The 21,002-nt window shown below is 40.3% G+C and overlaps 1 protein-coding gene and 1 long non-coding RNA gene across 3 annotated transcripts in view; one reads left to right on the top strand and one right to left on the bottom strand.

The window, feature by feature from the left end:
• The window catches only part of CDK6 (cyclin dependent kinase 6), a 201,024-nt gene that overhangs the window by 31,181 nt on the left and 148,841 nt on the right, over positions 1-21,002 (top strand). For both annotated transcript variants that reach the window (XM_050939664.1, XM_050939663.1), the window contains exon 3: positions 18,017-18,152. In XM_050939664.1, the coding sequence (XP_050795621.1) occupies positions 18,017-18,152 (136 nt within the window). The remainder of the gene's footprint in view (positions 1-18,016; positions 18,153-21,002) is intronic.
• On the bottom strand, positions 6,792-16,048 carry LOC127044613 (uncharacterized). The gene is made up of 2 exons (XR_007772537.1): positions 15,900-16,048; positions 6,792-6,990 (listed from the first exon to the last, which is right to left on the bottom strand). It is a non-coding gene; the product is annotated as an uncharacterized LOC127044613 (long non-coding RNA).

Here is a 21,002-nt window from a genome sequence, read left to right as displayed (position 1 = left end):
ACTGAAATGTACCTAACTATAGCTCCATCTTTAATGTAGTTTTTCTTTGGAAATTTATATTACTGAAAGTATCACAGTGTTTAAATACGAATAATTGGCCTCCTTTCCAAACCCATGTCCAAATCCTTGTTGTCTTACTCGGATGAGAATTCCCCATTAACTCTGGGCCCTTGTGAATAACTGTGCAATTGTAGTCACCCTGGGGCAGCTGGTGAAATAACCATCATTTTATACGCTGGGAGTTATGTCACAAGAATAATATGGCACTAGAGGATGCCACACTATCCTGTTCATTGTGTTCAGGATGATTGTTTGACTATTTTGTTTGTTGTGAGTCTGGACCAATACACCTTTTCCACAGAAAATATCTAGTGTCTATTGTTAATTAAATAATGTAAGGTCTGCGCCAATCCCCACTGAAGCCAATGAGAGTTTCCATTGATTTCACTGGTAGTGGGGTAACTCCTTCATAACACACTAGCATTGGTTCACAGCACAGCATATAGGCTTTTCAAAAATAGATCAGATAATGGTGATAATTTGTGGGTAGAAGATGCCAGTCACAGATGTATAAGATATATATGGCAAGAATTGCTCATCTCTGCGGGTTTTACACCTACAGTTCTTCTCTTCCCTTTCTTCAGTTAAGTCTCTTTCCCCCACATCTTATGCGGCCTGAACCACCAGAGTGGTAGGATAAGCCCCCTCTCCATTTTACTGCATTTTAGCTTCTCACAAAACTGACATCTGTAAAAATTAAGAGAGAAAATATAGGACACATGTTAGTTGTTTGTTTTGTCTATTGTCTGGCGTAGCAGATGTATTGCCACCTAGCCCCTAGACTTGTGCTGGAAACAGGTAGATGTACTGCTTAAGATTTCCTGAAAATAGATCAGATACAACACACTTTTGTCCAGTGTATCTCTAAAACAAATTCCTCATGCAGATTTGGAAGCCATTAAAATGCTGTTTAAATTACTGGAAATAAATTACTGTTCTAATTTGCAAGATAACAAGAACTGTTCATTTTAATTCCTGTTTTCTTTGCCTTTGTTATAAAGAGCAACTAAGCAATTTTTTACAGTTTGATGTTTATTTAGGAACATAAAGAAACCCATTTGTATTATGATGGACTAATGGCAACAAAACATGAACATCTCAAATCGTTGTATTCAGAAATTAATTTTCATTCATAAAATCAGTGGAATCCAGTGGAAAGGTTAGAGAAGAGAGATTACGTTTAGAACTAAGGACATTGACGAATAAAAAGGGGCTCAGGGAACCTACATACAGGGCCCAAACGTTCAGTCCTTAATCAAGCAAAAATCCCACTGCCTGAGTAAGGAATGCAGGATCAGGACCTTAAGAACATAAGAATGGCCATACTGGGTCAGACCAATGGTCCATCTAGCCTAGTGTCCTGTCTTTTGACAGGTTTCAGAGTAGCAGCCGTGTTAGTCTGTATCCACAAAAAGAACAAGAGTACTTGTGGCACCTTAGAGACTAACAAATTTATTTCAGCATAAGCTTTCGTGGGCTACAGCTCACTTCTTTGGATGCATAGAATGGAACACACAGACAGAAGTTATATAGGGTATGTCTACACTACGGGATTATTCCAATTTTACATAAACCGGTTTTATAAAACAGATTGTATAAAGTTGAGTGCACGCGGCCACACTAAGCACATTAATTCGGCGGTGTGCGTCCATGGTCCGAGGCTAGCATCGATTTCCGGAGTGTTGCACTGTGGGTAGCTATTCCATAGCTATCCCATAGTTCCCGCAGTCTCCCCCGCCCCTTAGAATTCTGGGTTGAGAGCCCAGTGGCTGATGGGGCAAAAATCATTGTCGCGGGTGGTTCTGGGTAATTGTCATCAGTCATTCCTTCCTCCGGGAAAGCAACGGCAGACAATCATTTCGCGCCCTTTTTCCCTGGATTGCCCTGGCAGACGCCATAGCACAGCAACCATGGAGCCCGTTCAGCTTTTTTTTTTACAATCACCGTATGTGTACTGAATGCCGCAGACAGAGGCGATACTCCAGCGCTACACAGCAGCATTCATTTGCTTTTGCATGATAGCAGAGATGGTTACCAGTCGTTCTGTACCGTCTGCTGCCAGTGTAATTTGGCTATGAGATGACGGTTATCTGTCCTTCTGTGCTGTTTGCTGCTATCATGGGTGCCCCTGGCTGAGATCGTCCGGGGGCACAAAAGCAAAACTGGGAATGACTCCCTGAGTCAATCCCTCCTTTATGGTTTCTAAAAATAGAGTCAGTCCTGCCTAGAATATGAGGCAAATGTACTAGAGAAGCAGTGTGTCAGAGAGTACAGCTGCTCTGTGTCAGATCCTGCAGAAATGATGAGCTACATGCCATTCACAGGAGGTGCCCCTGCAACAACCCCACCCGTTGCTTCCCTTCTCCCCCAACCTTCCTGGGCTACAGTGGCAGTGTCCCCCTCATTTGTGTCATGAAGTAATAAAGAATGCAGGAATAAGAAACACTGAGTTTTTAGTGACATAAAATGAGGGGGAGGCAGCCTCCTGGTGCTGTGATAGTCCAGGCAGGACATTAAGCAGTGTGGGGGAGAGGAGCCCAGCATCCCACTGCTGTGATAGTCCAGGCAGTGCAGAATCTTTTCTTTTCACATGAAAGGGAGGGGGCTGATTGAAGCTCAGCTCCCAGTTGCTGTGATGAAGACAGTTACCAGCCGTTCTGTACCATCTACTGGGAATGACCAGGAGTCATTCCTATTTTCACACAGGCGCCCCCGGCCAGCCTCACCTGAAGCCAGCCAGGAGCACTCACGGGTTGATAAGAAGGACAGTTACCAGTCCTACTGCACCATCTGCCACCAAGGAGGGGAGAGGAGCGGATACTTCTCTTCACTGCTGCAGCATCGCGTCTATCAGCAGCATTCAGTAGACATAGGGTAACATTGAAAGAAGTCAAGAAACTATTTCTTTCCCTTTTCTTTCACATGGGGGGGAGGAGTAAATTGACGAGCTATTCCCTGAACCACGCCGGACAATGTATTTGAACCTACAGGCATTGGGAGCTCAGCCAAGAATGCAAATACTTTTCAGAGACTGCTGGGGACTGTGGGATAGCTGGAGTCCTCAGTACCGCCTCCCTCCCTCCATGAGCGTCCATTTGAGTCTCTGGCTTCCCGTTACGCTTGTCACGCAGCACTATGTAGCCTGGAGATTTTTTTTTCAAACGCTTTGGCATTTCGTCTTCTGTAACAGAGCTTTGATAGAACAGATTTGTCTCCCCATACAGCAATCAGATTCAGTATCTCCCGTACGGTCCATGTTGGAGCTCTCTTTGGATTTGGGACTGCATTGCCACCCGTGCTGATCAGAGCTCCACGCTGGGCAAACAGGAAATGAAAATCAAAATTTCGCGGGGCTTTTCCTGTTTACCTGGCCACTGCATCCGAGCTGAGATTGCTGTCCAGAGCAGTCACAGTGGTGCACTGTGGGATACCGCCCAGAGGCCAATACCGTCGATTTGCGGCCACACTAACCCTAATCCGATATGGTAATACCGATTTTAGCTTTACTCCTCTCGTCGGGAAGGAGTACAGAAACCGATTTAAAGAGCCCTTTATATCGATATAAAGGGCCTCGTAGTGTGGACGGGTACAGCGTTAAATCGGTTTAACGCTGCTAAAATCGGTTTAAACGCTTAGTGTAGACCCGGCCTTATATATACAGAGAACATGAAAAGGGGGAAGTACGCATACCAACTGTAAGAGTTCAATCAATTGAGATGAGCTATCATCAGCAGGAGAAAAAAAACCTTTGAAGTGATAATCGAGATGATCCATAGAAGGTGTGAAGAGAACTTAATGTGGGGAAATAGTCTTCTGACAGTGGCCAGTGCCAGATGCTTCAGACAGAATGAACAGAATAGGGCAGTTTTTAGTGATCCATCCCCTGTCATCTAGTGCCAGCTTCTGGAAGTTGGCAGTTTAGGGACACCCATAGCATGGGGTTGTGTCGCTGACCATCTTGGCTAATAACCTATCCTTCATGAACTTATCAATTCTTTTTTGAGCCCAGTTATACTTTTGGCCTTCACAACATGCCCTGACAACAAGTTCGACAGGTTGACTGTGCATTGTGTGAAGAAGTACTTCCTTATGTTTGTTTTAAACCTGCTGCCTGTTAACTTTATTGGGTGACTCCTGATTCTTGTGTTATGTGAAGGGGTAAATAACACTTCCTTATTAACTTTCTCCACACCATTGATTATTTTATAGACCTCTATCATATTCCTCCTTAGTCATCTCTTTTCTAAGCTGAACAGTCCTAGTCTTTTTAGTTTCGTTGCCTATGGAATCTGTTCCAATCCCCCATTCATTTTGGTTGCCTTCCCTGTGCTTTTTCCAATTCTAATGTATATTTTTTGAGATGGGGCAACCAGAACTGCACACAGTATTCAAGGTGCGGGCATACCATAGATTTATACAGTGGCATTATATTTTCTGTCTTATTATCTATCCCTTTCCTAATGGTTCCTAATATTCTGTTACCTTTTTTGACTGCTGTTGCACATTGAGTGCAATGACTCCAAGACAGAGTGAGCTGTAATGGCCAAAACCTTACTGATAGGATGAAAGTTACTGCCTATTCCTAAAGCCAGAGCAACTGGGATCTGGGCAAGTGAAACACACAGGGGTTGGAATGGTGAAATGCACGTCCCCTTCAACAACCAGCAGTTTGCCCCCAACTTCTAGCATATGGAATAGCAGCCACAAGCCCTCAATACTCATTACACCAGGGGTTGAAGTCATATCATTTGTGTAGATACAGATCCTGTGGGCCTTCCCTTGGCCTGCCCTTAATGTGAGACTATGTTGTGCCTGCATGTAGACCCTTTCTACACTGCATGCATAGTACACAGTTTCCCCCTACAGCCTCTATGTGGGTTTAAATGGTGTGGAGGTCCTTGCACTAGCTGTCCATATCATGAACAATTTATCACATAGGGACTTACAAAGAGGAGGGAGGTGAAATCCCTTCTCTCATTTCTTACTCTTATCCCTTCATCTCTTGTGCTCAGCCAGTGAATCTTCTCTTCTCATTTTTGATTTCATGTTGTCCTCCATGTTCACCTCTATATGCTCAATTCTGCAGTGTTCTGAGCAATCCAGCTCCAGTCCAGCACAGCACTCAAGCATATAAACAATGCATTGTCCCTTTGAAATCAATGGCATTACTCACATGCTTAAAATTGAGCATATGCTTAAATATTTTGCCAGGTTGGAGCTAGTGGATGTTGTAAGACCAAGCTTTATGCCAGGAACTCTCTCCCTCTATCCTCTCTTATTTCAAATTCCACTTCAAAATTCACTTTTCTGTGCATGTCAGTTAATATGCTGTAACAGCATCTGTTTGTTTGTTAATGCAAGTAGAAACATCCATGGGATTTCCCAGCAGGTTTTGTGTTGTCCATTTATGTGGGCTCTAAACTGCTTAGGGTGAGGGCTGTGTCTACTCCAGAGATTGGCAACCTTTCAGAAGTAGTGCGCTGATTCTTCATTTATTCACTCTAATTTAACGTTTCGTGTGCCAGTAATACATTTTAACATTGTTAGAAGTTCTCTTTCTGTAAGTCTATAATATATAACTAAACTATTGTTGTATGTGAAGTAAATAAGGTTTTGAAAATATTTAAGAAGCTTCATTTAAAATTAAATTAAAATGCAGAGCCCCCCCAACCGGTGGCCAGCACCCGGGCAGTGTGAGCGCCACTGAAAATCAGCTCACATGCTGCCTTTGGCACGCATGCCATAGGTTGCCTATCCCTGGTCTACTCCAATGTCCTCTAGAGTGCTGAGAACATTGTGTTTAATAAATGATAAGTAATAATAAAACCAGAAACATAGAGAATTGAGATGACAATAAACCATGCAGTGTTTGTATTAGTTTTTAATGTTTTTTGACATAGTAATTGATCTCTTCCAAATAAATAAAAGATTATTTAAAGGGGCACTGTCACAATAAAAATCATCATAACAAATTTCCTTAGTTGTCTCATTGAATTTATTTTTCTGTTTACTACTTTTTTTGACCAGTGTTGATGCTGTTTATTTTTTGCATATCTGTCCTGGAAAATGAAACTGGACTGATTAATAATCTTTTGTTTCTAGACTGTCTCCTTTTGTAATACTCCAGTACTGTCGCATTGCTTTTGTGATTGGGTTCACAACATTGCAGAACAATGCTTCTATAAAATTTGAATTTTTAAGGAAATTATGACAATTCCATTCCTATTTTGTTTTGTAAAAACAATTCCTTGTTACAAAATCTAAAAAATTTATACTAAACTAAGTTGTCAGGCATAACCTAAATTTGCCAAGTTGGATTTTTTCTGGACACTTCATCTGATTTAATGTCATTACTACTAGATATTTCCATCAAATTAATTAGCAGTCGGGTATTGTATATCTTTGTTTCTTACTCTCAACCACTTAGAGCAATGATTCAACAAACCTCTTAAGACCTGTTCAGGTGTTTTGCTGAGTTGGGGTCTAGGCTAATAATCCCAATTTAGCTCTAATTAAAATCAGTGGATAGTCTGCTGTTGACTTCAGTGGGAGTTGGATCAGGCCTAGTGTACCTGTTGTTGCAAAATTAGTTATTCAAAAGGTCGGATGGGGGTTGGGGAAGGGAGTGGAATTGTTGAGATGTAAGTCAGGCTATAAAATATGCAATTTGCCAAATACCCTGAAGCCGCTTCCTATTCATTTTAAAGAAATAAAATAGCAGCCTCCGTGTATTTAATTGTAATATGTTGTCAATTCTTTATTTAATACATATATTTTATAATTAAACTTGCATCTTTCTTGTTCTTATTTTACCTTCTTTTTCCTGCTCGCTTCGCTCCCTTTTTCCATTTGATATAATATGGTATATCTTCTCTTGCTTTCTCTGTATTTCCAGCTCCCCTTTTCTTCAGTCTCTCTCTCCTTTTCTTTCTGAAAAATTCAAAGAGCTTAGCACCCAATATACTTTAGAAAGACTTGAAAATTAAAAAAAAAGTTCCAGCAAAGTTGTAACAGATGTAAGATGGTTTTATCTGCTTCTTAAGGACTGGACTTGTAATTCAAAACACTCTTGCATGCAAAATATTATATATAATGTTGCACAAATTACTAAGCATGGTTATTTCATATAATCATAGAATATCAGGGTTGGAAGGGACCTCAGGAGGTCATCTAGTCCACTCACCTGCTGAAAGCAGGACCAATCCCCAACCAAATCATCCCAGCCAGGGCTTTGTCAAGCCTGACCTTAAAAACCTCTAAGGAAGGAGATTTCACCACCTCTCTAGGTAACCCATTCCAGTGCTTTACTACCCTCCTAGTGAAAAAGTTTTTCCTAATAGCCAACCTAAACTTCCCCCACTGCAACTTGAGACCATTACTCCTTGTTCTGTCATCTGGTACCACTAATGACAGTCTAGATCCATCCTCTTTGGAACCCCCTTTCAGGTAGTTGAAAGCAGCTATCAAATCCCCCCTCATTCTTCTCTTCTGCAAACTAAACAATCCAGTTCCCTCAGTCTCTCCTCATAAGTCATGTGCTCCAGCCCCCTAATCATTTTTGTTGCCCTCCACTGGACTCTTTCCAATTTTTCCACATCCTTCTTGTAGTGTGGGGCCCAAAACTGGACACAGTACTCCAGATGAGGCCTCAACAATGTTGAATAGAGGGGAATGATCACATCCCTCAATCTGCTGGCAATGCCCCTACTTATACAGCCCAAAATGCCGTTAGCCTTCTTGGCAACAAAGGCACACTGTTGACTCATATCCAGCTTCTCGTCCACTGTAACCTTTAGGTCCTTTTTTGGAGAACTGCTGCCTAGCCATTAGGTCTCTAGTCTGTAGCAGTGCATGTGATTCTTCCGTCCTAAGTGCAGGACCCTGCACTTGTCCTTGTTGAACCTCATGAGATTTCTTTTGGCCCAATCCTCCAATTTGTCTAGGTCCTTCTGTATCCTATCTCTATCCTCCAACGTATCTACCGCTCCTCCCAGTTTAGTGTCATATGCAAACTTGCTGGGGGTGCAGCCCACACCATGTTCCAGATCATTAATGAAAATACTGAACAAAACTGGCCCCAGGACCGAGTCTTGGGGCACTCCATTTGATTTATACTAGGACTAGAGTCTGTATCAAGTGGAGGTTGTTGGGGTTTTTTTGGCTCACTATTTTGATCAACTGGAGAATATGTAATAATTATCAATCTCCAAAATATTTAAACTTATCAAACTTCATGAAGACCTGATTTATATCTGTCTTCATACTTTTTGTACAGAAGTGAGATAAACAGCTTATATATTGCAGTTTTTGGCTGAATATAAAATGTAAAGTGAAGTTTGGAATTTGTAACACAACTGCTTGATTGTGGATCATAAATGAATAAAGACTGGTCTTTATTTTGTCCTTCATTACGCTAGGCATAACTGGGATTCAAGGGTAATCTCTGAGTTCCTTTCATTTGAATTAAACATAATCAGTATTCAGACATAAAGTTTTATTTATATATCAAGAAACTCAAAGGATGGAAAACATGTAAAAAGGAATGTAACTTTCCCTGAGGAAAGTACTCTTAAAAATTGAAAACATTTCATAAAAGAGGCACATACATTACCGGTGAATCAGAGCCTCTTTACTTTATGTGCTGAACCGGGGCCTCGTGAATGCTGTCAGTATTGTTATTGCATAACAGTGAAACAGCATTTATCTGCTTGGATGAGAGTCTCCTCAGAGCAATAGAGAGAGGTCAGACATCCATAGCTGATATTACTGAATCTGTCTGTGACTTTCCAGCTGATGGTCATGTTATGCTACTGACTATGGGACCTGGCGGGGTGATGGAGTCGCTTGAAAGCAACTCTGCTTCCTTTCAGAGAGATTCTGGTGTATTAGTTATGGTAATCCACAAGGGTCAGTCTTGTCACCCCCATGTTAATATGTATCTGAAGCCACTACTGGAGAGTGTGAGGTGCTATGAGTTACAGTAACATCAGCCAGCTGATGATACCAACCTCCATATATTGTTTTCCTCAGACCTTGGTGATATTCTTGCTAATTCAATGTATGACTGAGTGGGTCCTGAATAAAAGCCATTTGTCTTAAAATAATTCCAGATGAGATGAAGTTGATAACTGGCTGGCAAAGGAGGCCTGTATTCTGAAGAACGTATAAATGCTATAATGACTCCTTAAATTGAGGGCCTGGCCTATTATGACAACTGTTTGCAATCTTGAGGTCCTACAAGACTCATCTCTTCTGTTGGGCCCTTAGAAACAATCCTCTGGGAAGGTGAACAAGCAGCAGCAGGTCTAGAAAAGACAGCATTGTGCAGTAAACAAGAGAGGTGAAGAGACCATCTTGTCAAACACTTTCTGTGGAGTTAAATACCTTTAGCTGTTAGAGTTTATGGGACTGGTTGGCATAGTGAATTAATGCACTAGCCTTTTCATCTCTTGGGCACAAATCTTGGCTTATGTTGCAAGTGAAAATTAGTTTGGTGGTTTCATCTTAGTCCCTACCAGACATTTGTCTACAACATAAAACCACCATGCAATTTGGCACCATGGGCAGTCTTTGCTCAAGAGAGGCCCAGAAGAGGGGTTTTGCAGGTCAGGACTGAAGGCAGAGTTGTGTGTTGAAAGCTTGCCTCGTCTGCCTGCACTTTATCAGACTTTAGCCAGTGCTATTTACTTCACTTTCAAGAGCACCAGTTTCTCTCTCACACACACACAACACTCACTTTTAAAGAACAAAAACATCTTTTGTAAAAAGTAAGCATTTTTAAATAATTTTTTGAAGTAAGGAGAGACGCAAGAAAAAAATTACAGCATAAAGCTCAGCTTGCAGATAAGTGATCACCTTGTCATCTTATTAACCTCATTCTTCTCTTTACCCTCACTAAGCGATCTGCAAGAAAGAATGTTGTCCAAGTCCTCTTGGAGTGCAGCTATAGGAATAGGAGGTTCTACTGCAGGGGTCAGCAACCTTTTGGAAGTGGTGTGCCAAGTCTTCATTTATTCAACCTTATTTAAGGTTTCGTGTGCCAGTAATACATTTTAATGTTTTTAGAAGATCTTTCTATAAATCTATAATATATAACTGAACTATTGTTGTATGTAAAGTAAATAAGGTTTTGAAAATGTTTAAGAAGCTTCATTTAAAATTAAATTAAAATACCCAGTGGCCAGGACCAGGGCAGTGTGAATACCACTGAAAATCAGCTCACGTGCCATCTTCAGCACGTGTGCCATAGGTTGCCTACCCTTGTTCTACTGCCTCACTTGCGCCATGCAGTGGCTTCTGCTTAACAGCTTTTCTGATCTCAGTACAACAGCTAATGAATGAAGGACTTCAGGGTTGAAAACTTGCTCAGTCACTTACATGAATCTGTATAACATTTGTACCTGCCACATATAGGTCAATTTATTATATCTGATGGTGTGTTATTCTATTCTTTTGTGATCAACACCTGGAAGAGCTCCAAGACTCTTAAGAATGAATGGGGAGAGAGGAGATCATTCCTACCTCAGTCTTTTCCAAAATGCAAGTCTTAAGGTGGAGCAGCAGAAAATAAAGTGGTCAAGGGTAAAATGTTCAAAAGCACCTAAGTCCCATTTTCAGAAGTGACTTAGACACTTAGGTGCTTAAGTCCATTTGATTTGCATTGAGACCTGGGGTCTTAAGGCCCAAATTTTTAAAGGTATTTAGGCATGGTTACATTCAGCACAGCAATATGTATGTCTCATTTTCAAAAGGGATTTAGACAGTTAGGCACTAAACTCCCATTGACAGTTGGATGTAGCCTCAGGTGCCTATATTGAAGATGAGATGTAGGTTCCTAAATCAGTTAGGCATTGCAATGCTGAGGGCACAAACACCTAAATACCTTTAAAAGTTTGGGCCTAAGTGCCTACATTACTTTTGAAAATAGGACATAGATTCCTAAGGTCACTCAGGTGCTTTAAAAAAATTTATGACAAAGATGAAACGTGGGAGACCATACATTTGGGGCTTCCCTTCCTCTGTTTTTGTATTCTCCCCATCGCTGTATGTTTAGTTCCTTTGTACAAGGATACTGAACCTCTTGAGATATAAACTGATTCAAAGGTATGGAGGAGTTGGTTACCATTTACTAGGGGAAGTGAACATCAAATACTGAGGCAAAGCAGCATGTAGTGGGAAAGGAGAAAGGACTCTAAAACATATGAGAATATGATGCTTCTACTTCACTTCTGTTCACTCGCATGCTTGCTTGCTCTGTTGAGCATGGCTTTTGCACTGCACACAGCTCTAGTTCTCTTGTCCAGCTGTATAGTACTCTTTTTCAGGCATAAGGACCTTTACTACAATACGCTTCTTATATCTGTTAGCAGAATCATATTCTATTTAAAAAAAGAGAAAACTAAAATTCAGCTTTTGCTCACAGAGGTATAAAGAAAATTGGTTATTTAAAAGTACATCTTAAAATACCTGTCTGGCGCAAAGAGGTTATTGTTGGCTAAGAGTAAGCTTTTGCAAACTGACTAGCTACCATATTACAGAAGAGGAGGCAATCTAAGGCTTCTGCTGACAGCTGGGATCAATGGGTGCCTGACTGTCATATTTTTTTTCATCTTGGTTAGATACCAGGTGTTAGAGACTCATAGAACTAGCTTGAGCTAAGTGTAGTGAAAGCAAAAGCTATTCAGGTTTCCTCACACATATTTGTCAATAATCCTCAATCATGTATTGTAATACTCTTGGTATTCAAGTCTTGTGGTGGTCCTGTGCAAACAATGCCAATCATACGTAAATTGCATGAGGGTTTTTTCCATATGGACAAATATCTTTAGGAGCTAGGTTGAGACCATAAAGCTCTTTCCGTTTGTGACTTAATCCAGATTTGTGAAGTCTCCAAAATGCATTCTATTAACACACCACTAATTACCTCCCATCCCTCTTCTGAAATGTTTCTCTCACTCGTGTTATGGCTCCATGTTTCTTTCTTTAACATATATAAGCTAAGAATGAAGTGGCCTTGGAGTTATTCTTTCAAAATAATGAGAATAATTCTGTGATGTTAGATTGCATAGTCTTTGGAGCAGGAACTTTTCGTATTGTTCTGTGTTTGTACAGCATGTAGCGCAATGAGTGAGGCTCCTATGCACTACTGCAATATATATAATGTAAATAGTCCTTCAAATGCTTTTCCCATGAGATTCTGTTTCTCCATCTTCCTTTTAGCTATGCTTTAGGTAGTTTGCCACTTGTACTTCAATATATGCCTGACAGGAGCCAGGAGAACTGATTGTGTTAAAAGATTTTAAAGTTTTCAGGGGCAGGTGTCCTCACCTGTGCCCCAGATTCATGCGGGTGATTCTGACTGAAGTGTCTATTGACCTCCATCACCAGTGGTTCTTGATGCTCGTGAGAAAATGTTGGTTACACTTTTCCAACATTGTGTGGCAGCTACCATATTCGTACCAGCCAGAGTAGAAGCAGCAGTTTTCAGCTGAAATGATAAAATAGGTCTTCTCCTTTTTAAGACAAATTACAGGTCCTATGTATAGGTTGCAGAATAAAGACCAATTAAGATTACACTTGCAAAGTTGGATCTTGTGGTAAATGGTATAAGAGGAGTGTGAGGGTTTCCCTTCACCCTATAGTGTATGTAATCTGTGGTAGAAGAGCTGCAAAACTATACATTCAAATTTTCTACATTCTCAGAGCAAAAAAAAGGAGAAAAAGACAACTATACTTCTGTGTAGTGATACAGAAAATATGCACATAATGTAATATCAAAATTGAAAATAGAGCTCTATGTGTGTTCATAGCTGATAAATCTTTCCTAGGTGATCCTGTTAACTCCAAAAGTTGGCTCCATTGAAAAGCAAGTCTGCAGTAGGCATCTAGTATTTCATAGTGTTCTCATTCAGATCTGCACATCAGCGCTTCAACCGTTTCCAGCCAAACTTCTTGTTAAATACTTGCAGGACTTCCTGTAGTGGATCTTAGATTTAGGCATTGCAAATAATGAAAAGGGTTGTTTTATAAGTACAATAGAAGGGCAGGGTTTGTGTTTACAAAGTTTTCAGTATGGAAATCTTGTATTAATTTATCTGGATTTACTCCACTGAGTTCTATGGACACAATGTAACCTTTTAAATAAAAAGCTGTATGCTGTAACCTGTGCCAGAGATGCTGTGTAACCAGTCAAATAGAAAAAATAATCAGGAAATGGCCTGAAAGAATTACAGTTTAGATGGCAGAGTTAATCCTAACAATAGAAGGCAACTGTTATGAAATTACATAAGGATGCTTTTCTCACAATGAATATGAAGGGTATAATTTGTATTGAGGTTATCTCATTAACAGGGGAGCTATCAAGCAAGAGGGTGTACCTTGTGCTAGCTATCTTCATCCAGTGGTAATTAACACAGGCAAAGCTAGATGTAATTTTTTTATAGTATCAAAGACTTAAACAAGCTCTGCTTAAAATTTTCTATTTAGGGAGCATTTGTAGTTTGCAGAAATAATTATATCCTCTTTACTGCCTTCAGATGGGATGTGGGTGGGATTTTAGTCTTATTTAATTAACTGTAAAGCACTTTGAGGTCCTCAGATGAAAGGTGGCATAGAAGTGCAAGATATTAGCATTATTATTACTCCATACAGTGATTAATAGACAAACAAGCGTTGCCCCTCATTCTTACAGTTCTTAAACTTAGCCGAGTACCTATTAACATGCATTTAGAATACCAGGATCAAATTAAATATAATTGGTAAAAATGAAACAGAATATTGGTATTTGATTTTCCCTCTAAAGGAAGCTTGTAGTAATATACATTGCTTCTACACCTGATACAGTGAAATCTTGTTTAAAAAAAAACCCAAACAAACTGAATTACAGCCCTTCAATGGTTGAAAGGGAAGTTCTGCCAATGTATTAAATACCTGGCAAAAAAAGGTGTTTTAATTTTTTTTAAGTAAATGTAAGCAAACACAAAGTAATCATACAGTTGGAAATATTTTCCAGTGTTTATGTTCAGATGTTCAGACCTGTCTGGCTCCTCTCTGTTTGCATGTGTTGGGGTTATAGGCAGTCCGTCTACATTCCACATTGATTCATATAAATATATTACAGATTATTAACCTCCAGCCAAATACCAGAGAATTTTGCTTTTCAGAATGGTTAGTTACTTTTCACAAAACTTATTTTCTATACAGAGGCATCCATCTTCTTTATATTGCCAAATTAAGGGAATTATAAAGAGAATAATATTTGTTCCAGGGATTTTGCTGCTGTAGCCAATATCAGCCCCGTAAATATATGTTCTTATGTTCATCTGATGAATGTTTATTCATTTGTTTAATTAGGTCAAAATAAGATTCTTATGGAGAGGCGGAGCCTCTCTCTGTTAAAATTGCACAAAGCTTCTATTCTGCAGCCCGTATAAGTTTGGCTCAGAAAATACTGTGATCTAAAAACTGCCATATTTGTTGTGGAAACAAAGTAGAATATAAAAAAATAATAATCAAAATGATGTTTAAATTGTAGGTCATTTAAAAATCACCCTGATTTAAAATATTAACTTTTCCCTGTTTCTTTGTCATCTTCCAATTCATAACCACTTGTTACTATTCCTTCAAATTTACCAGACAGTTCAATCTCCTTGGACACTCATGTGCTTGCTGTATTTAATAACTTTGCTAAAAAACACCTATTTAGATTTTTTGTTGTGGGTCTTTTGGGGCACAATTCTGATCTGATGGATGTCAAAAGAGGTATTTTGCCATTTTCTATAGTTAGAACAGAATTGGGTGCAAAGGGCCATATCCTCAGCTGGTATAAACTGGTGTTGTTCCATTGATGTCAGCTGAGTTACAATGATTTACACTAGCTGAGGATTTGACGCTATATATTTGTGAGAGAATATATTCCCTCTATTGGCTAGTGAGCTTAGAAATGATTTTTCTTTAATGAACTGTTACCAGCAATATCCCTTGAGCTCCAGTGATGGAGGCCTGGGTTATTAGAGCTGTAGAAGCAAGACAGTAATGTCCATTCTTCATGTGTAAGTTTGGTTATGGAGAGTGGGATAACCTCCACGGTCCCCTTATAAAGCTGATTTTGATTCTTCTTGCAACTCCAGTAAAGAAGCCTTTTGCTCATTTTTAGTTTTAAGTCTTATTGCCAACTAGAAGGTTTTCTGAACATTGTGCTTAAATGGAGTAGGAACGTCTTGAAACCATAAAAGGAGGAGAAATTGTTACAAAACCTCTGATGTTTCTTTGTGTCCTTTGATTTCCCCAACAAAATCGTAATACACTACAAAATGTGAAACAGAATTTTACACTGACTCATGCAATAGGCAGTTTTCAAGCACAATAACAGTTTAAGAAATTGCCAATATTTGAAAATGAGACATGATCTTTTGTCATTAAAACTGTTAGGGGGTATAAAGGGCATCACAGAGAGAATTTTCAGTGTTTATCTGTGAACAAGCCAGGACTACTATTCAGAACTGAAAGGAAATGAAACTCTTGGTTGTGTTAAATTATTCGTCATCAAAATGTATCTTTGGCCTAAGACATCCATTTTCCAAATGGAATAACTAAGAAGCCAAGTTTAAGTGACTAGCCAGAGATTTTAGGCAATATTTATTAAAGCTGGGGCCAGAACCCTGAAGTGGTAGACCCATAAGAGCATCCAGTAGCGCACATTGCCTCTCTTACATATTGGTTCAAATCTTTGAATTTAGGCCAGCTGTAAAATGGAGATAATAATGCTTAACCACCTTTATAAAATATTTTGAGATCTACATATGAAAAAACACTAAATATGTGCAAAGCATTTTTCTTACCCATGTTTTTCAGATGGCATAACTTCAGGGACTAGAAGAGAGGCACTGTGGCTTAGTCCAGTGGTTCTCAAACTTATTTGATCATGCCCTGCTTCTTTGTGTCTGGAGTAGTTTACATCCCACCACTCGGTCAGCAGCCACCACTCTCCGGCCATCCACAGGCTCCCAGCTTAAGGCAGTGCCGCCGCCAGCAGCAGTGGAGAAGTAAGAGTGGCATGGTATGGTATTACCACCCTTACTTCTCTATCAGCAGCAATGTCTTTGGAGCTGGGCATCCGGCCAGCAGGTGCTGCCCAGCTCTGAATGTGTGCAGTAAGTTAATTTTTTTGCTAAAGCTCCTCACACACCCCAGAATATATTCTGTGACCTAGAGGGAGTGCACTACCACCCCAGTTTGAGAACCTCAGACCTAGTGCAGTAGGCATTGGTGTGGAACCAGCATATCAGGAGTGTAGTCCTGGATCTAAGAGTAAGGAAATTATTAATTAAGGACCTCATTAATCTTGCACTTCCCGTACAATAAACAAGTGTGTTGTTCATATTGGGTATAAAATAAATACATATTTTATCCCTACAATCTTAACTTTGTCTCAAAATAAAAAAATTTTCACCACTAGTCTCAAAATAGTGTTATCAGTTTCCTATCAAACTACATATTCTTTTTCTCAATAGCAATTACGTGTATTTTAGAAAAAAAATCTACTATTAATTGGTAAATATATTGAATGATTTTGTTTCATGTTTCACACAGAAAGGCAATCAAATCTATACTTTTAAAAATAACGCTTGTAATTTTTAAAAAATAGTTTAAAAAGATAGTATCAGATAACCCCATCTCATTTGAAAGCCATCAGTAATTAGATAATTTCCCCATGGGATTGTGGCAGAGGAAGCCCCTGAGGAAGGGTTTGACAGAAGAGAAAACAGTCACCCTCCATATCATTTAGAGGGGGGCATTCCATACAGAAGGAATTCCATATAAGGAGGCACAGAAATGTGTGCAAGAAACAGGCAGACATAGATCACTGGCTAGAGGAGCTGGGAGGCTTATCAGTAAGGGTACGTCTATACTACCCACCGGATTGGCGGGTAGTGTTCAATGTATCGGGGATCGATTTATTGCGTCTTATCTAGACACAATAAATTGATCCCTGAATCGACACTAGTACTCCATCTCAGTAGGAGGAATAAGCAGAGTCGAAGGGAGAGCCGCGGCGGTCGACTCGCCGCCATGAGGACGGCCAGGTAAGTCAAACTAAGATACTTGGACTTCAACGTAGCTGAAGTTGCATATCTTAGTTCGAACCCCCCACTAGTGTAGCCCAGGCCTAAGAAACAAGAGTAGACAAGTAAGAAGAGTGAGAGCTGTGAAGAGCTTTGACAATGAAGGGAAGAAAATTTGAACCTGATACTGTGAAAGAGGGTGAGAAAGCAGAGGGATTTAAATAAGAGAGTAATGTGTTCAGAATGATGAGACAGGAAGAATATCTTAGCAGCTGTATTTTGTATTAAAATTTTTTTATAAACTCAATTTCCTGACGCCTGGTTTTAGTAATTTACAAGATTAATCGGTGCAGAAATACTGTTTCTGTAAACCAGAGGAGAAGAAGAATGTGATTCTAAACTGAGTGACAAATCATGTAATGGTGTATGTTAGAGGGGTGTGAGAAGAAATTAATAGGTGCATAAAAGCACCTTTCTTTGTTTCTCAAAAAAGTCACTATTGACTTATTTCCTCTTGAAGAAGAATGAAAGGGGAGCAAATGTGGCAGGAGGCAGAGAACATGTATACAAAATCAAATCATTTTCTGTATTCTGTTAACGTTAGTTGTGCCTTGATCAGAACTGATCGTCTCCTCACCTAACTACTGCTCTTTGATCATGCTGTGAAGTTGTAATGCTTGTGATTTCAGAATCCAAACATGAAGTTTTAATGTGATGTTACAAATAATTGACCTTCACTTGAATCATCGAGAGCTCACAGACTGTCCCTGCTTTGGAAAGTTCGTTCTTTGCTCCACATTTTACAGCAAATGGAAGCATACAAGTGTGAGCTGCAAGGTACTGCTTCACTGGTTTCCGTCAACTTATCTCCTCTTTCCTTTTCCTCCTCTCAGGTTATTTGATGTATGCACAGTGTCACGAACAGACAGAGAGACCAAACTAACACTAGTGTTTGAACATGTCGATCAAGACTTGACCACTTACTTGGATAAAGTTCCAGAGCCTGGCGTGCCTATGGATACTATAAAGGTACTGAAGAAGGATTTTGTTCCCTTCATAATTTTAGGAAATAATATTATGTAAAGACAAAGGGTTTAATCATAAGGCACTTCAGGCAAGCTACCTTTTGCTTCAATGGGAGTTTTCATGAGTGAGGGCTGAGTAAAAGCTTAGTAATCACCTAGTTAGGACTTGAGTTCTAGTGTACCAGTTACTGAACCACAGATCAGTGCAACTTTTATTATGGAAATGTTCACACTTGTTTTTCTTTGGTTTTGGATTTTATGTTCCTCCCCTTCTCCCTCCCAACCCACTCCCATGTCAACCCACCTCCTCATCCCACTGTTTCCCTTTAATCCTCCCAGATCTGGATTTACCATTGGAAGTCATCAAATACTTTCATTTACAGTAGTGGTTCCCACCAGCCTTCCCCTATGGCAGGTTATTACTTAACTGTCCAATTCATGATTACTTGAACCGTCCTCTGAAGCACCAGTTAATGGCCAGTGTCAGAGACAGAACACTGGACTAGATGGCCCCTGATGTGATCTATTATAACAAGTCCTGCTCTCCTATTCTTTTTTTCTGTTGTGGTTTTTCTTCTTTTTTTTTATTCTTGTGTTTTTTTCTTTTTATTTCTTAACTGATTCTCTTTCCTGCCTGCAATTACTGGAAAGCTACATACAGCTCTCAAGATGGAAGTCATTCATTGATGGTTCTGTGTACCTGAGACCCTTGTGTTCTTGCAGCTGAGCTCAGTGTCACAGGGCAAAGCTTAGGTTGTCATATTTCTGTCCTGTGCATGTGAATTACTCCCATGGCAAGTTGCATTACAAACCACTGTAGGAGCAGGAATGGATGGTGGGTGGCTTTCAAGGAGCTGCCTAGTGGTATATGAATGGCAGTATGTTTGGGGTGAGGGAGATGGTCAGAGTGGATCCAAAGTCATGTAGTTTTCCCTTCCCGTGTGCATTAGTATGCCTTCCTACGAAGGCCTCTCCCCAAGTTACTGATTTAAATGTATTAACTCCATAGCTTTTTTTTCCCCCTCCTCCTGGGGGGTGCCATAGTAAAGCTCCATATAGAGGACTGCAGTTTGAACCTGATCAAAATGTTCAAAAAAGGGAATAGAAGCAGGGGGATTGATTGATGTTAAAATTTCCTACCTCGTGGTTATGCCTGGTAAGTGTTTTACTTTCTTCTGTGACAAGAAACAATTTTTGTTTCTAAGGAAGGATTCTCTTGCTACTGTACTAGTGATTTTTGGAGGTGTATTATGTCTTCTTAACCTGGCAGGACTCCTAGGGAAATAAAGCGGTAGCAGAGGAGAAACGGGGAGGGGGAAATTAACTTAATTTTTTTTTTATTATTCCACTAATTTTTGTTAACATTGGCAACCTAAGTGACTGTTTTGACCTTTGGGTCTGAAATCATACACTTCAGAGACCGATCATTTTACTTATCAAAGCCACAAAAAGTGTAACTTCAGGCAGTTCCAGTAGTTTTATTTTTGTAAGCAATCTTCTTGCATAAATGTTAAATTAAAAAAACGAAAACAGCTGGATTCAGCCTCAGCAGTAGATTGAAATGTAACTCACATATTACAAAGATATCATGTTCTAATGCTTTTAGGGTTCCTACTCTTCGCTGAGATTTTCAGGGCTGCTGAAGGGATCTGGTCATTTAATCCTCATTAAAATGTAATTAGTTAATATTAATGGGAATTGAATGTCCCAACACCCTAAGTGGATTTAAAAAAACTCATCTTTGTTTTTTAATCTTATTTCTTTCAGTACTTATACGCAATAGTCTGAGGCAAATGGAAAAAAAGCATATTGGCCTGTAATGTTGTGTGCCATTTTTTTCAAAACCTGATTCTAAAATTGCATATGTAAACATGAAATTCTGCTTGGGAATTAAGAACTTGTGCAGGCAATTACTGGTGTGCTGTGTATGGACCAATAGATGTTTCTGCACAGACATCGCAACTCAGGTGATGGATTATGATTAGGACTCCATGTTTGTCACAGAGGTTGCAGAAGTCATGGAATCCGTGACTTCCTACAACCTCCGTAACTTCTGCAGTGGCCAGTGTGGCTGACCCCAGGGCCGCCCAAGCAGCTGGCCTTCAGGGGCGGCTCCAGGTCCCAGCACGCCAAGCGCGTGCTTGGGGTGGCATGCCACGGGGGGCACTTTACCGGGAGGTCCACCGGAGCCCCCTGTGGCAGAGCGCCTCCCATGGCATGACGCCGTGCTTAGGGCAGCGAAATGTCTAGATCCACCCCTGCTGGCTTTGGGGACAACCACACTGGCCGCTGCTGGAGTGGCTCTGCAGTCAGCCACATCAGCCACTGCTGGAGTGGTCCCAGCCCCTGACCCAGCCTGACTGGCTGCTGCTCTGGCGGCCTTGGGCTGCGGGCCCCTGGGACCGCTCAAGCAGCTGGCCCCGAGGACTGCCTGAGCAGCGGCCGATGCAGCTGGCGGCAGGAACCTCCTTAGCAGAAGTGTTTTTCTCTCTTCCCCCCTCCTCCCAAAAAAAAAAAAATCTAAAACCACCAACAACAAACATTCTATCAGGCGATTTATGGTAGAAGACAGGGACAGGTCACAGGCCGTGATTTTTTTGTTTTTTGCCCGTGACCTGTCCATGACTTTTACTAAAATACCCATGATTAAATTGTAGCCTTAATCATGACAATTTGGCGCAATAAAGCATGTGAAGGAGAACAGTCCAGCCATTTTAAATGAGCAGGCTCAGTTCTGCCCACTTATGCCTATGTAAATTTCACTGCAGTCAGTGGAGTAAATCAGAGCAAAATTTGGTTTGTGATATCTACAAAAGCCAGTTTAATGGATAAAGAAAGAAATCTAGCAAATGTT

Source organism: Gopherus flavomarginatus, chromosome 2 (genome assembly GCF_025201925.1).
Source record: "Gopherus flavomarginatus isolate rGopFla2 chromosome 2, rGopFla2.mat.asm, whole genome shotgun sequence".
NCBI classification, from domain to species: Eukaryota; Metazoa; Chordata; order Testudines; family Testudinidae; genus Gopherus; species Gopherus flavomarginatus.
The sequence above is the reverse complement of the archived record's forward strand: the minus strand, read 5'-3'. Positions and strand labels throughout refer to the sequence as shown.